Genomic DNA, 15,360 nt, shown 5'->3' with positions numbered 1-15,360 from the left:
GGGCATGCCCTCAAAATCCAGTGACTCCTTCATGAGAATTAATGCCTGGCCATATCCAAAGCCACCACTGCTAAGTTCATTTAGCACATGCCAGTCATGATCTGACCTTGGCGTGGGGATGAACGAGAAGGAAGACTCAGGTGGGCACATGAGCTGGAGCTTCCTCACTCTCAGCTTTCTGAGTGTGGTGGAAGTCTCAGCCCCTCTCATCTGCATACAGAAGCGAATGCTGCAGATTCACTTTTTTGTTTAAAGAGGAGGAGGCTGGGATTGCCAAGACTGCAGATGCTGGGGCTATATCTTGCTAAATTAACTGACACCCCTGTTGTGTGTTACACTTCGGTCTGGCTATTATCATACAAATGAACACTTAACTGGTAACTACATAATAGCATATACCTGCATGCTATTTTTCAAAGATGCAAAAAAGAATTGGAAGGCAAGATAGAAATTTGCCTTACAGATATTCATGTTTCTAGACCAAGCACATGCATATAAGAACACAACTGATTGTATTCTGTAACCACCAAGTTGCATCCATTCTCAGTTATGACCACTGACTGCTTTTAGGATGATAAATTTCTTTTACGATTGCAACTGAATTGTTTTTGCCTGGTTTCCAGTACAGCTGTATTGTCCTGAGAAAGAACTTTGGACCCAGTCAAAGACGAAAGTGGTGGGAAAAAAGAGCTCTGGGATAGTCCTGCCTATCTTTTCATTCCACCCTTACTCATGGCAGGACACATAGTAGGCTTGGCTTAAAGTCATTTAGTAAGTTTTCATGGTTGTATTGGGGTTTGATTGTTCAAGCGTTCTCATTTGTCATTCTGCACTGTAATCATTGCACTGTGCAGGCCAACTACACAGTTGAAAAGGAATGAACAGCAAGAATAGCTAAAGGAAGAAAGATGATGTTAGGAAGATAAGGCAGAACAGCTCTGAAAGTAAAAAAAGGTCTAGGGATACCAGTCCCAGGTGGGACCTGGGGAGCCCCTGGAATTATAGCTCACCTCCAGACTAAAGAGATCAGTTCACCTGGCGAAAGTGGCTGCTTTGGAGGATGGACCTCATCGCATTATACTTCAATGAAGTCCCTCCCCACTCTGGAACCGACCCACTCCTGGCTCCACCCCCAAAGTCTCCAAGTATTTGCAAATCCAGAGTTGGCAACCTTAGATAAGCCAGCTAAAGTAGTTTTGACAAATCACTGTGTCCATAATAAAATTTAATGCCTGAGCCATATCCAAAGCATTTTTGCTGCTAGTTACAATACACTGGATTGAATCAAAGGCACCAGTAGAAGTTCTGGTTAGCATTTGGCCAGTAGAAGCTATGGTTCGTATTTGGATGGGAGGCCACCATGGAATTGCAGAGGAAGGCAATGGCAGGCCACCTCTCTTGATCTCTCGTCTGGAAACCCCTACAGGGTTGCTATATGTCGGCTGTGAATTGATCACACTTTCCACACAGAGGTGTAAGGAACTCCACTGTTGGGGGCAGAAGATAGGATACGAAAGGTCTCAGCAAGTATTATATAGTAATACTACATTTGTGGGTTTAGTAGAAATGTCACCAACTCCAGCTTTGATTATTTAGTTGCATTGAAATAGCATGTGGTAGGAGTATAGATTATAAGAATATAAGACGATTTAAATTTCTTGGTAAACAAATTCAGAAGTGGGGGCGGCACTGATTGTTGTTGCTGCTAATTAGCGCACAACCAAGTATTATAAAAATGAGCTGAGTTCCTCAACCTACAATGATGAAAATGTATTTCATCCTATAACTCAAGAGTTCTAACATTACAATCCAATTCCAAGGGCCATTCCACACCCAGAAAATATAGTGAAAGGCTTACCTTTTGCTGATGCCTTGTTTTTGGCATTTCAAACGTCATCAGCATCCAGCATCCCAGCAGCAAACTGGCAGCAACATCCTCCATTTTAAAGCACTAGTTGGGGAATCCACCAACTATGTAGTGCAGGTGAGAGGACAGCAACCAGCAACCACACACTAAGGAAATGTGTGGTGAAATAGCACTACCCCCACCTCGCTCTCCCTTCTCCCGGGGTTGGGGCTTTTTTTTTAAAGCAAACTGCCTGGAGCAACAAATATGCATTAAATCGTCCAGGCAGAGCAAAAAAAAAAAATTAACCACCAGTTAACTCATAAAGCATGCCTCTCTACCCCCCCCCCCGAAAAAAAATTGGGTACAAGATTACTTTTTTAAAGCTTCAAGGCTCATAATTCCAAAGGGGGTGGCAGTAAACTAAGCACTATGCTTCTATGATCAAATGCATAGGCATAGCAACAGAAAAGTTTTACTTAAAAATGAAATATCTTTCATTGTGGGCCCTTTAAAACATGGAGAAAGGTGACTGGTTGCCTGACTTGATTGACAGGTGGAGGAGAGTCACATGTTTAGTGCTTTCCTCTCTTCCACCATTTCAAGCAGGCGTGCAGAGTGCCACCATGCGCAAGAAGGTGGCAGAGGAAAGCAAGAGAGCCAGGAGGTGAGGAATGGCTGGAGGCACGCTTTTTAAGTGGCGTAACACTATTTTTTTTTTGTATGTGCGGAATGGTCCAAAGTATACCCTCCTGGGAAAGGAACTTCCCTAAACTTCAGGCAATGCTTCCATCTTGAACTCCAGTCATTGCTTACATAATGTTGCATCCATAACCCCCTCCCTCAGAGACTATGCCCCTGCCCCAGAGATGCAAGGGAGCATTTTCTGTTCCACTGCCTCGTACATGATATGTTATGTGACAAAACAATACAGATTTTATTAGAGAGGTACTCAGGCCTAGCAGCAAAAGGAAAGATAAAGAATCTTTTAAATGATGAGAACCCCCAACCCATCCTTTGTACCGCCAAATTCTGTGCTGCTGCCATTAAGATGTGCAAAAATTTCGCAGGAAAATACATCTTTGTGCCTTTTTTATAATAGCCGTATGTTTATGAATGTTATATAGATTACTATTTAAATTGTGATGCTATGGCTTTAATTTTAAATGCATTCAACATTTTACCTTGTATTTTGGTATCCCAATGGCTGCAAATAAAGTGTTGCTGTTGTTGCCTCCTTTAATGAGAGGTGAGCCAGGACAGCCAAACCCGTTCATTCCCACCTCCCCAAATATATCATCCATGCAGTTCTTCTCACTTCATATGTGCAACGCTGGTGAGAGGGAGCGGATGAAAAGAGTCCTCTTTTTAAGTTTGTGTGTGGGTGTTTGTGAAAGATGTATGAATGCTTCCAGGAATGCAAGTTAGCAACCTGACTTCAATGGAGCTTTTTCCAGGCATAACATTGGGGCCCTTTCCTTCTCGCTGCTATGTCATACACTCCTTTATAATCAGGAGGCAAAAAGTAAGGACACAGTAGCAATTTAAAAAGTACAGATTTAAGAGGAGAAAGAATGCTTAATAATATACATAAATATATGAGGTCAGAAATTAGCAAGACACCTGTGATCCCAGGGCTTGTTTAAATGTAATTATCAGTGGGAGAGAAGAGTGATGGAAAGTAGTATTGAAAGGGAGAATTATACGAAGGAAAACTTTTTTCAGGCCTTGTACGTGAAAATAAAACTGTAATTTGCATTCCACCTACACTTTGCCCTTATGCACAATGTACACAGCATACACAGTATTAAAACAAAAAACAAGACCTCCATAAATTGTGTGCTTGCTGAATCAGAGCAAGAGATAAGCTTAAGAAGGAGTCACAACTTGCAACCCCGGAACACAACAGGCATTTGAATAAAGTTTTGGCTAGTGGTGATAAAGGAGAGATGAACAGAACTTCAGTATTCCTTGCAACCCAAAATATCTAAGCAGCCATTAATGTAGGATAAACGATGACAATCCACTTGTACTGCTAAAAATCCCAGAGAAGACGTATACTATATTTACCATGAATGCAAGATGATTCCTCCCCATTTAAAAGGATTATACATTAAACAGCACGTGGCCCCAAATTCAAAATGACCTCTTCTAAAAAGGTAGACTATAAACATAATTTTATTCCAATATTAAACAAATAAAATAACAATAGAAAAAATATTATTTTTACTTTTTTTACCTCTTTGCATTGGAACTGTTCACAGATAGCATTGGATCATAGTTTCAAATGTAAAAAGGCTCTTAAAACACCCCTAAGTTGAACTACTAGACTGTTGTCAGAGTTTAAATATGCAAAGAGATATGTAGCACCAGGTTGCTTAAAAGAATAAAATAGTTATATTTAGAAGAGAAACAACTTTGTATAGAAAGGGAGGAGAGAGATACCTAATTAACTGTTGTTCTGCACTCATTCTGTCTGTTGGTTCTGGAAGCAAGCGGGGGAGAAACATGCTCAAAGGAGCTGGAAGTCTCGTACTGAGCCAAGCAGGATATTGTAAGACAGGGGTAGTCAACCTGTGGTCCTCCAGATGTCCATGGACTTCAATTCCCATGAGCCCCTGCAAGCAAACGCCGGTAGGGGCTCATGGGAATTGTAGTCCATGGACATCTGGAGGACCACAGGTTGACTACCCCTGTTGTAAGAGATTATTTGCAAAACATCAGGAAGTTGCTATTCTAACTACGCTAAATACACAGCTCCTCCAACGCTCCTTATAGGATATTCTTCATATGCCTTTGAATCATGCATACTACAACTGTTGCATATTCCAACATAGACAAGGGCTCAGATAAACTGACATACTGGTAGGGCGAGATCCTTCTAAATCCGTGGAAATCAGTGGACTTAAAAGAGTATAACTCTCTATGAACAGAGTCCGGTAGCACCTTAGAGACCATCAAAAGCTTCAGGGTATACGCTTTTGAGAGTCAAAGCCCCATTTGTCAGATGCAAATCTACTGCAGACCATCATGGCAACCATCTGAAAAAAAATCTCTTTAGGAATGCACTGGTTTACAATACTTTCTGTAGGCTAGGAAGGCTCACTTTTGCAACAGAAAGCATTGTATCTCCAGTCCAAGAGGAAGTTTAACCACTTTCCTTATCCTTTATGTACTATACCATAAATCTACCAGTTGTTCCACTTTTTCTCTCTTGGCAAAGAAGAAGAGCCCAACTACTAGGCAACTTTTGCCTGAAGCACAGAGGAAAAAGCAAAGTTGATGTGGAGAAATAGTCTTAGCCAAAAACATGGGTTATTACAGGTGCAAATCCACCCCCATTGTTCCCACAGCTTCATAATATTTTTCTGGCAAGGAGCTGAAGTTTCTAAAGGTAACCAAAGATTCCACCAGACCCCTCCTTTCTTGCCTTGAAACTCAAAGCAGATAGAAAGACCATATTTACATACTCAGCTTTGCTTTCTTCTCTGCTGGTGAATCATCTCTCTCGCTCAGCGTATCTATATACATAAGTGAAAGATGCATACACACACACACACCATCCTCCTTAGGAAGCCAAAAAAGTTCGAGTATCTCATCTACCTCTTGAGTAAAAATGGTAGTTCTGCTGCACAGAGAAGGTTTCTAGTTTAAAGGTAAAGGTAAAGGTATCCCCTGTGCAAGCACCGGGTCATGTCTGACCCTTGGGGTGACGCCCTCTAGCGTTTTCATGGCAGACTCAATACGGGGTGGTTTGCCAGTGCCTTTCCCAGTCATGACCGTTTACCCCCCAGCAAGCTGGGTACTCATTTTACCAACCTCGAAAGGATGGAAGGCTGAGTCAACCTGGAGCCGGCTGCTGGGATTGAACTCCCAGCCTCATGGGCAAAGCTTTCAGACTGCTGCCTTACCACTCTGCGCCACAAGAGGCTCTCTAGTTTACTCGAAGACAAAACATGAGTATTTAGAGCTCAGAAGGTTCATTGTAGAGACTAGCAAAGTATTCTCTGAAATATTTTTTATATGTATTTAGAGGTCTGATCCCCTATTGATTAGCACTCCCCTCCCACATACACATCTACTGGAGATGTCAGCTTGTGGACTGGTTCACATTCCTTGTGAACCTGAAACAAACACCTCAGGAACACGTGTATCCCCTACCAATCCTATAGACCAGGCTCCTCACAAATGCTTATGGTGGCCATACATGCAGCTATTGAAACTGGCACAATCACAAAAGTCTAAAGAAAGGGTGATGCGATCTCTCACATGGTTGCAGTTGTGAATGTGGATCCCACATAGACATATCAATTGTCTCAGTTGTACTTTTGTGTTACTACTGCTTGGTGGTCAGCCTATATGTTCCCAGAATGCTGGCATGCATGCAGCCACAAATGTAAACTGGACCGGTAGCTTTATGCCAAGTTGACCAGAATCAATGCTAGTGGTTCGCCTCTAGGGTCCTAAGAGTGCTCATGAAGTTCAGTAGTTGGAGCTAATGAAACTTTGTCGTCGCCCCCACCCCCCCAAAAAAAATAGTTTATCACTAGTGGTGTGCATTTTTTTTTTAATTTGCATGCATTGGATGTGAAAAAATTATGGTATTCTGAAAAATCCCAGATCTCAATACTGGTATGGTATGGGGATCCAGGATCTTTCAGAAATCCTGAAAGATGATCTTTGCTATAGCTGAATTCAGCTTTATTCACATCAGCTATGCCAGTAGCCAATCAGATTCCCTGATCTCTCTCTCTCTCTCTCTCTCTCTCTCTCTCTCCCCCCCCCACTTAAATAATATAAATAATACCTGAAAGGTAAGGTATTTGGGGGTATTTTTTCAGCTTGGTTCATGTCAAATGCACACCCCTATGTATCATTCAGAAGCTATGGACCCATTTGCAAAGATTAGTATGCCAAACATAATTTCCCATGTAGCTTTGTCAAAATAGCTTTGTCAAAGAAACAAAACACAACTTTCTGGCTCAGTGAAGATCTGATGCAGCAAGGGTAAATAGTCCATTCATGGAAATCCCGATATATGACACAGACAGTTAATGGAATCATACCTTTTGTGATGTCATGAGTGTGCTGTTCTTTGAGGAGTGTTTGCTGCCAACTGTAATAAATGTAAATCCTGCAAACAAGGAGAACCTCTTAGCATGTTAATATGTTGCATGTTAGGTTATTATATGCTACTGGGAAAGAGGAAAGAACATACGGGACTGCTGTTTTCAATGTCAGCTGTTCATCCTCTGTGACATGTAGCTTTGGCTTCCCGATTTAAGCCAAAGCCCCTTGTGAGTTACTCTGCAAGATGGCTCCTTAGCATATGCCCATACACTCTCCTGTGAAATTGCCTTAAATGGAATCAAACAATTGGTCCATCTGTGGTCCATATCTACTGTGATGGGCAGCAGACTCTAATGTCTTGGGCAGAGAATGGGTGTTCCCACCACTGCTTAACTGGAGGTGCCTGGGATAGAACCAGAGACTTTCTGCATGCAATGTATGTCCCCTGCCCCTGAGCCACAACATCTATGGATTTTATATGTTTGCTGTTGCACTGGCCAGTTAAATGCTTACATTGCAACATTGCAACATGAAATATTAATTGGCCCTAATATGTCCTGTTAGACATATATGTGGCTCCCTTATTTTAGTTTGGTTTCCAGACACTCAGTAAATATGCAACATGTGTACCAAGTTCTGATTCTGTGTCCCTGCTGTGAGGCTGACCAGCAGCAGTATATTTGTTCTTATGTGACTGCTGCCATGGCAACATGATGTACCACCATACCTACTGAGAGGTCTATAGGCTCAATGTTGGAGCTTTCTTGTTGCTAAGCAGCTCCAATACTTGCTCCAGGCAGGATTTGTTGCTTCATAACCGATCATGAACAGCAACATCATATCCACCTCACTGAAACTAGTATATTTTAGAACTTTATTAATCAATTTGGATTTCTTATTCATATGAAAGTTTAACACAGGACAGAATACAAAGGCAACTGCTATTGAGGGCTGGATAGTGACTTAGAGGCTGACCATGGTCCTATATAATTGGGGGGGGGGGATATACATTCCCTACATTTGCAATCGCAATCTCATCCAATGATAAAAACAGATCAGGGATTGGCATTCAGCCAGTGGTGCAGTTAGGTAATTTTAGACTTTTTCACACATATTGGGTAATGCACTTTCAGTGTATTTTAGTGATCATTTGCCAGTAGATTTTCCGGTGAGGAACAGGAAAATCCACTTGCAAATCATCACTAAAGTTTTTTTTTTAATGTATCAGCTGCCTTTCTTCCTTGTGGAATTCAAAGTGGTTTACAAGGTAGATATAAAATACATCAAATGCCTATACAAAAATCAAAACCACAATTTAGGGCTGAGGGTATCTAGATGAAATTAGATCCTAAATAAAGCTGGGGAGCAGTTGTTTCTTAATTGTTCCTGAGGAGGTTGTTCCATGATTGTGGTGCTGCCTTTGAAAAGGCCCTCTGTGGATACCCACCAAATGAGCTTCTTTGAATGATGGGACAGTCATATTAATGGTGATATTAATTGCCAGGCAGGTCTGTGAATCCACACCCCCTAAGATGCATGCTGTAGCCACCCACATGATACTGAGCCCATAAGGAAAAGCTCTGCAAGTGCTCCATCTATGCCCTAGGCCCAGATCCTGAAAGGCAATGGGTTCCGTGGTTGCTTGGGCAGCTGAGCCACAGAACACCGTGGGGAGGCTGCCAGGCATCCCAAGCCACAATTGCGTCCTGTGCCCGGAGGGGGGGGGCAAAGAGTATGAATGTTCCAGTAGGGGGCTGCCAGCACCCCTACCCCCCACATCACAGGCAGCTTTCCTGGGTACACTTTCTTGAGAATATGGATAGGGTTGCTAGCCCCCTGGTAGAGGCAGGGGTCGTCCACCACCAGGTCCCACTCCTCGCTGCCACTCAGCTCACCAGCAAGGGGACTTACCAAGAGAGAGAGTGGGGGGTGGGGGGGAGGCCTAGATGATGTCACTGATGATGTGGTGACAGCACTTCTGGTGTGCTCAGGAAGTGTTGTCACCAGCAATATCTAGGTGATGCTTTGGTATTTGGGGAAAACTCTGATAAAAGCCATTTTTACCATAGAATCATAGAATTGGAAGTGACCTCCAGGGACATATAGTCCAACCCCTGCAGAATGCAGCAACTTGCAACTGCAGTTTTTGCCAAAATGCCAGTGTGTTGCCACAATGTCACAGAGCGATAACATCACTCCCTATGCATGCAGGAAGTGACACTGCTGCATTGCCTGGGTCATTCCCTCTCCTCGTAAATTGGTTGCCAGGTTGGCAACCCTAAGTAGGCCTCATTGCATGACATTGACCATAGTGCTAGCTCAGATCACGCCAATATGCATCTATCACTAGCCTCAGGGATGGGAGACAGCATTGTATAAATGGCACCAAGCTTTTGCAAGGGAGGAGGCAGATTACTGGTTAAGGCTCTGAAATGAGATGTATTAGCCACACAGCATGGGTTTTTCTCACCACTTTCTCAGGGGTTCTAAGCGCCCTCTCTGTGCCTCTCCCACCACTGAATTGCACCAGTATGCATTCTATGTGGGTATGCTAGGGATCTCTGAGGCAGACTCCCATACCATGTGCCCTGTCCTCTGAACTATGGCGAGTATAACGGCATGAGCTCTCTGGCTGATCAAGTGGTCCGATTGTAAAACTAATGTCAATGTTTTAATGTTTTATGATAAGCTGTATTTTATTATGAATTTGTTTGTAAAATACTGGAAGCTGCCCCCAAATCAATACATGAATGAATAAAATAAACTTGAGACACTCTGTCAACAAACAAGCCCAGTGGGCTTCTGGATCCCCAGGGCAGAGTGTGTAAACAAACCAGGCTTTAATTGAGATTTTATACATTTTATTATAGGGAATTAGAAAAAGGGGTAAGAATCAGTTTTGTTCAATTCAGCTTGTGTGTGCATTTTTGCTTCAGTTAGAAATATCCCACAATATAAATATGACAACAAGACCAGGTATGGCTGACAATCAGGAAGCCTGCTAGAAAAATAGCAAATACCTTTTCAGCAGTCCATTGTAGAGTAAGGGCCTGTCCAAGCAGCTTCCCAGCCAAGCGTTATGCAATGTATGTTGTGAGTGATCATGACACTTTTCCTATGAAAATAAGTTTGCTCTGGTTCAGCTAAGACAGTCCCCCCAATAAAACTAAGCATTATAGAATGGCATTGAGTGAGGCAGAGGATGACCTACATCTAAGCACCTGGAGTAGATGCACAGTGAGCAGATGGTCAGTGCTGTTGGCACTGATGGCATCAATCCTATGTTAGGGAATGCAATTAATGGATCCAGGTGTGTCCTTCCCTGCCCACGTGTTTGGTAATATGACAGTTCTATCCATCTGCTAGGTACAGGAGTTCCTTGCAAAAAACTTATGCATACGTAGGTGTATAGGAGGACTGCTACATCAAGAGGCACAATAAATGATATGGCCAATGCTCACAGTTCTTTACAAGAGTCATATGAAAATATGCAAAGTCTTTTCAGTTATTAATTCCCCTAGACCAGATATGTTAGTAATGACTAAACATTTCCACGGTGATACAGCCTAATAGCTCTTCACTGTATTGAAAACACAAGTATTGTCTGAAATGCACAATGGGAGATTGCATCTGATGGGTGCCATACAAAATTTCAAACAAATATTTTACAGATGTATTGGAGAACACTAGTTTAGTTATACTATTATGGGGCTTGTGGGCTGGAAGACAGGTTGTACACGTACTATGTAAAAAGTAAATGATATTGCATACTTTCTACTAAAGGCTTTTTATAACTTTGCCATTTTTTCTCCCAAATCCAGATCAATAAGCAAAACTATGATAGCAACTGGTGGAGTTATAACAGGACTGGCTGCCTTAAAAAGGCAAGACTCTGCCAGATCCCAGCATCACCTAAACCTGACAGCATCACCAGTCGCTGAAGAACCAAAGCCAGTCAAGCGCCGACCCCGGGCTGATGTAGTTGTTGTTCGTGGCAAGATCCGACTTTATTCTCCATCAGGATTTTTCCTCGTTCTAGGTGTGCTCATTGCCTTCCTGGGGATTGCTATGGCAATCCTTGGATACTGGCCTCAAAAGGACCCTTTTCTAGAGCCCCAGAACAGTCTGTCATTAAATGAGACTCAAGTCATAGGAAAAGAAGGAGGAATTATCATTCGTTTCTTCGAACAGCATTTACACTCCGATAAGATGAAAATGCTGGGGCCGTTCACTATGGGGATTGGAATCTTTATTTTTATTTGCGCCAACGCTATGCTCCATGAGAACCGCGACAAGGAGACAAAAATCATACACATGAGAGACATCTATTCCACTGTCATTGACATCCACACCCTGCGGATCAGTGAACAAAAGCAGCTGAATGGAGCTTACATGGGCTTTGTGGGAGAGCCTGAAATCAAGCACAGCGGAAGTAGCTGTGCTTCACGGCTGGCTGCCAATACAATTGCACCTTTCTCAGGCTTTGCAAGCAACGTTCGAGTGGATAGCAATCCTGAAGAGGATGAAATGTCTGTGAGTAGCCGAAAAAATGCCGCTCATCTTTTGCCCCCTTTGCTGACAGAGCACTCTGGTTCGGTCTTTGGCATTTATCCTCACCCTGGAAAAGGAAAGGAGGACAGGAACAGTGGCTCTCTAAAATGTGAAACCAAGTCCATTGTGTCATCCTCCATCAATGCTTTTACGTTACCTGTAATTAAGCTAAATAATTGTGTTATTGATGAACCCAGTATAGACAACATCTCTGAGGATTCTGCAAGCACCAGAGGCCAGCCTAGAAATTTATCCATGGACTCTCTAGCTGTTCCATTAACTGATACCAATGACCATTACAAACCTGCCTGTGGGCTGCTCCCAAGGAACAATTTATATGGAGACTCTTCACCCTCTCAGTCCAAATCGTCTATGACTCTTGGACCCAGCACCGGAAAGCTTTTGTCACCTGGTGCAGCCAGAAAGCAGTTTGGATCAAACACCTCTTTGCATCTTTTATCTGCGCATTCAAAATCCCTAGACTTAGATAGGAGACCCTCAACCCTCACTGTCCAGGTGGAACAAAGAAAACATCCCAGCTGGCCAAGACTGGATCGGAACAACAGCAAAGGTTATATGAAACTAGAAAACAAAGAGGATCCAATGGACCGGCTGCTTGTACCACCAGTCTCAGCCAAGAAGGACTTCACTAATAAAGAGAAGCTTCTTATGATTTCCAGATCTCATAATAATTTAAGTTTTGAACATGAGGAGTTTTTGAGTAACAATCTAAAGCGCAGAACCTCTGAGACAAGGTTTTGAGAGTCAGACTGGTATCATTAATGAAGTATTAACCAGTATTTAAAAAAGGAAACAATAATGACAGGTGACTTTTTGGGGTCCGTTTTCTTGTTTCCAGTGAAACTGGTGCAAACTTATTTTTACCAGATATTTCTATCAGATTAGAATTGCCTTGTGTTAGCAAAGGTTATTTCCACCTCTGCAGTGCCAAGTGTTTAAGGTCAAGCAGCTTGTACATCCAAACACAACAGCAGCATAATGCCGCCTGGATGGTTTTGTGCTGAGAGAGTGGCTTGGGAATGGATGTCTTCTTCATTAACTATTGCAATACTGTACATTATCGCCACTAAACATATTTGGGTGCCTCAGATTCCGTTTCCATCCAGTCTTGTTGCTGTTTTGTTTCTCTTTCAGCATGCAACAAGATCACACTAAGAGCTGTCCAGATAAGCTTCAGATCTATCAGTGATAGCAGCCTTTTAGCAATTGTGCTTTTAGCTGAAGATAGAGGGGGATTTAAGGTTCCCAATGAGAAAGAAAAATGTAATGCTTCTGCCAAGAAGTAAGGGGTTCTGCTGTCTGGGAAACAGGAATTCAAATCTCCCTTAGGTATGAGGAATTAGTTGCTTGGTTTTCCAGATCCAGGCAATAAATGTGGATAAGATCTTGGAAATCTTTCTCATGTGCAATTGAAACAAATATAGAATTAAATAACAGTTCTATGTAGTAGCTACTCATATTTATTCCAGCAGTGCTTGCACGCAGCAGGGTCCCAGTAGGTCATGCCCGTTGGATGGCATTTGGAAGACAGTAAGGAGAATACGGACTGAAACCCTGCTTTTTGAGTTTGCTGTCATCAGCCACATTAAATACTGATGTCATGTTGATTAGTTCTGTTATAGTAATGGTGTGAGGGCAAGAGAATAAATGAACTGGGGGATTGGGAAAGATAAGCTGTGGAACTGAGGAGAGAGAAGTGAGCAAGGCCCAGTGTTAGCCAACAAAGGCACTTTCTAATAAAATGGGCTCTTTAGCTAATGTGGGGTTGTGGTTGGAATGTCAGACTAGTATCTGGGAAACCCAGGTTCAGATCCCCACTCTGTCATGGAAGCTTGCGGGGTGACCTTGGGCCAGTTATGCTCTCTCTCAGCCTAACCTACCTCACAGGGTTATTGTGAGATAAAATGGAGGAGAGGGAAATAATGTAAATTTCTTTGGGAGTCCATTGGGGAAATGTGGACATAAATGAAGTGAATTTTAAAAAATTAAGAATTAATAAATGCCCCAAGGGGAAGAAAGGTAGGATATAAATGGACTGAATAAATATATTTTAGAATGTATTAGGAATTAATAAAAATGTAGAATATGCTAGAATTATACCTATTAGTTCAGATCAGTTACGAGTGTTGGTTTGTGTAGGATTGTTTAACACAGAACTTACCTGTCAGGATTGGGATCACAGGGAATGCAAATAGTCAGCACATTTTAAATGAGAGCCAGTTTGGTGTAGTGGTTAGGAGTGTGGACTTCTAATCTGGCATGCCAGGTTCGATTCTGCGCTCCCCCACATGCAACCAGCTGGGTGATCTTGGGCTCGCCACGGCACTGATAAAACTGTTCTGACCAGGCAGTGATATTAGGGCTCTCTCAGCCTCACCCACCCCACAGGGTGTCTGTTGTGGGGAGAGGAATGGGAAGGCGACTGTAAGCCGCTTTGAGCCTCCTTCGGGTAGGGAAAAGCGGCATATAAGAACCAACTCTTCTACTTCTTCTTCTTCTTCTAAAAGGAGAAGTATGAGGAAGGGGAATTCTGATCATGCAACAGTTGCTGATTACACCTTATGTTGGTTAAGGTACCGAGTGAAATAACGAACAGTGCAATTCCCCAGCCATGTCAATGTTAAATGTGAAGCTGCTGTGGACAATACTGTGATCATTATAAAAATAGTTCAAAGCAGAAATAAGTGCTACAAAGATGATGACCTGAAAGGCAAATGTGTCATCCGATCAGATCGCCGGGGAAGCAAGTTATGGCTAAGAAATTAGTGATTTGAATAGATGAACTAGGAATGTTCCTTGTGTTTCATGCAGACCCTGCTCTCATTGGCAGTCCACTGTAGTCCAGTCCACCCTGTGGCTTTGCCAATAGAATCATCATGTTATTGGGTCATTTTAGCAGTTGTTTGATATTCTTACTTAAATCTCAGGAATTATTTTAATAGCTTATCCCAAAATAATCAGTTACATTAAAATGTTATACTTCGGTTGACTAGGAAATAAAAAATAACTTTTTTACTGATTTCAAACTCCATATCCTACCAATGTACTGTTTCTGTTTCAATAGCATTATTTGCCCAGTGAATTAAGGCATAGTGTTAGACTCTCAAGCCTATATATTGTAACAAAGTTGGTTAAATATTTTGCTATGAAGCTTTTAATAACTTTCTGGTCAGTGTTCTTAATACATTTGCTATTTTTTCTAAATAAAAACCAAACATATAATTTATGTGTACTTATTTAGTAATGCTGCTATTCTAGTTTCATGAAGGTTAGGGATAAGCTCATTTTTCTTGAAAAGGGGTAGACTGGCTACTTAACTTTCAGGGAACTCTCCCAGTGGGCTCTAGAGGGCTATTGGTGGGCAGGACCCAGCAGAGCCAAGTCCCAGTAACTCTGCTTAAGCTTCAAGGGGCACTTGGCCTGCACACTGCATCAGCCATGGCAGTTGACGTCTGCTTGGCAACTGTCTCCTCCTGCACTGCTTCCATATGGGGAGGGGTTATGCAGTGCGTGACCTACCACCTATTGATGGCCCCACTACACTGAGTGGCCCTGCAGTGCCATCTCTGAGAGACAACACTGAGAACTCTCTGACTACTCATGCATTTGATTTAACTCAGGATTCCTCAACCAGGGTTTCATGAACCCCTGGGGTTTCTTGATTTTTTTAAATTTATTTATTATATATTGATATACCAGCCTCCTTTTCAGCTCAGGGCCGAAACTTTCATAAAGCAACACAATACAATAAAATCATGACTTAAGTATTTGTAATGAATAAAACAGTTTATAATTTAATGTTCAATATTACGCATTCAATAACTCAGCATTTGTTTAACTGCACCGTGATTCTGTCCCCCCCCCCATGTGGG

At 42.3% G+C, this 15,360-nt stretch overlaps 1 protein-coding gene across 3 annotated transcripts in view; it reads left to right on the top strand.

Annotated features, from left to right (window-relative positions):
• The window catches only part of TMEM200A (transmembrane protein 200A), a 72,273-nt gene extending 57,563 nt beyond the window's left edge, over positions 1–14,710 (top strand). For 2 of the 3 annotated variants that reach the window (XM_077353082.1, XM_077353073.1), the window contains one exon: positions 10,738–14,710. In XM_077353082.1, coding sequence (XP_077209197.1) covers positions 10,754–12,229 — 1,476 coding nt within the window. In that variant the 5' untranslated portion in view covers positions 10,738–10,753 and the 3' untranslated portion in view covers positions 12,230–14,710. Of the gene's footprint in view, positions 1–8,976; positions 9,560–10,737 lie in introns of those variants that run through there. The other variant, XM_077353092.1, reaches the window with a different exon arrangement.
• The last annotated feature ends 650 nt before the right edge of the window (positions 14,711–15,360 follow it).

The sequence above is a fragment of the Paroedura picta genome, chromosome 1 (genome assembly GCF_049243985.1).
Source record: "Paroedura picta isolate Pp20150507F chromosome 1, Ppicta_v3.0, whole genome shotgun sequence".
In the NCBI taxonomy this organism is placed as follows: domain Eukaryota; kingdom Metazoa; phylum Chordata; class Lepidosauria; order Squamata; family Gekkonidae; genus Paroedura; species Paroedura picta.
This window is presented reverse-complemented; position numbering and strand designations above follow the sequence as displayed.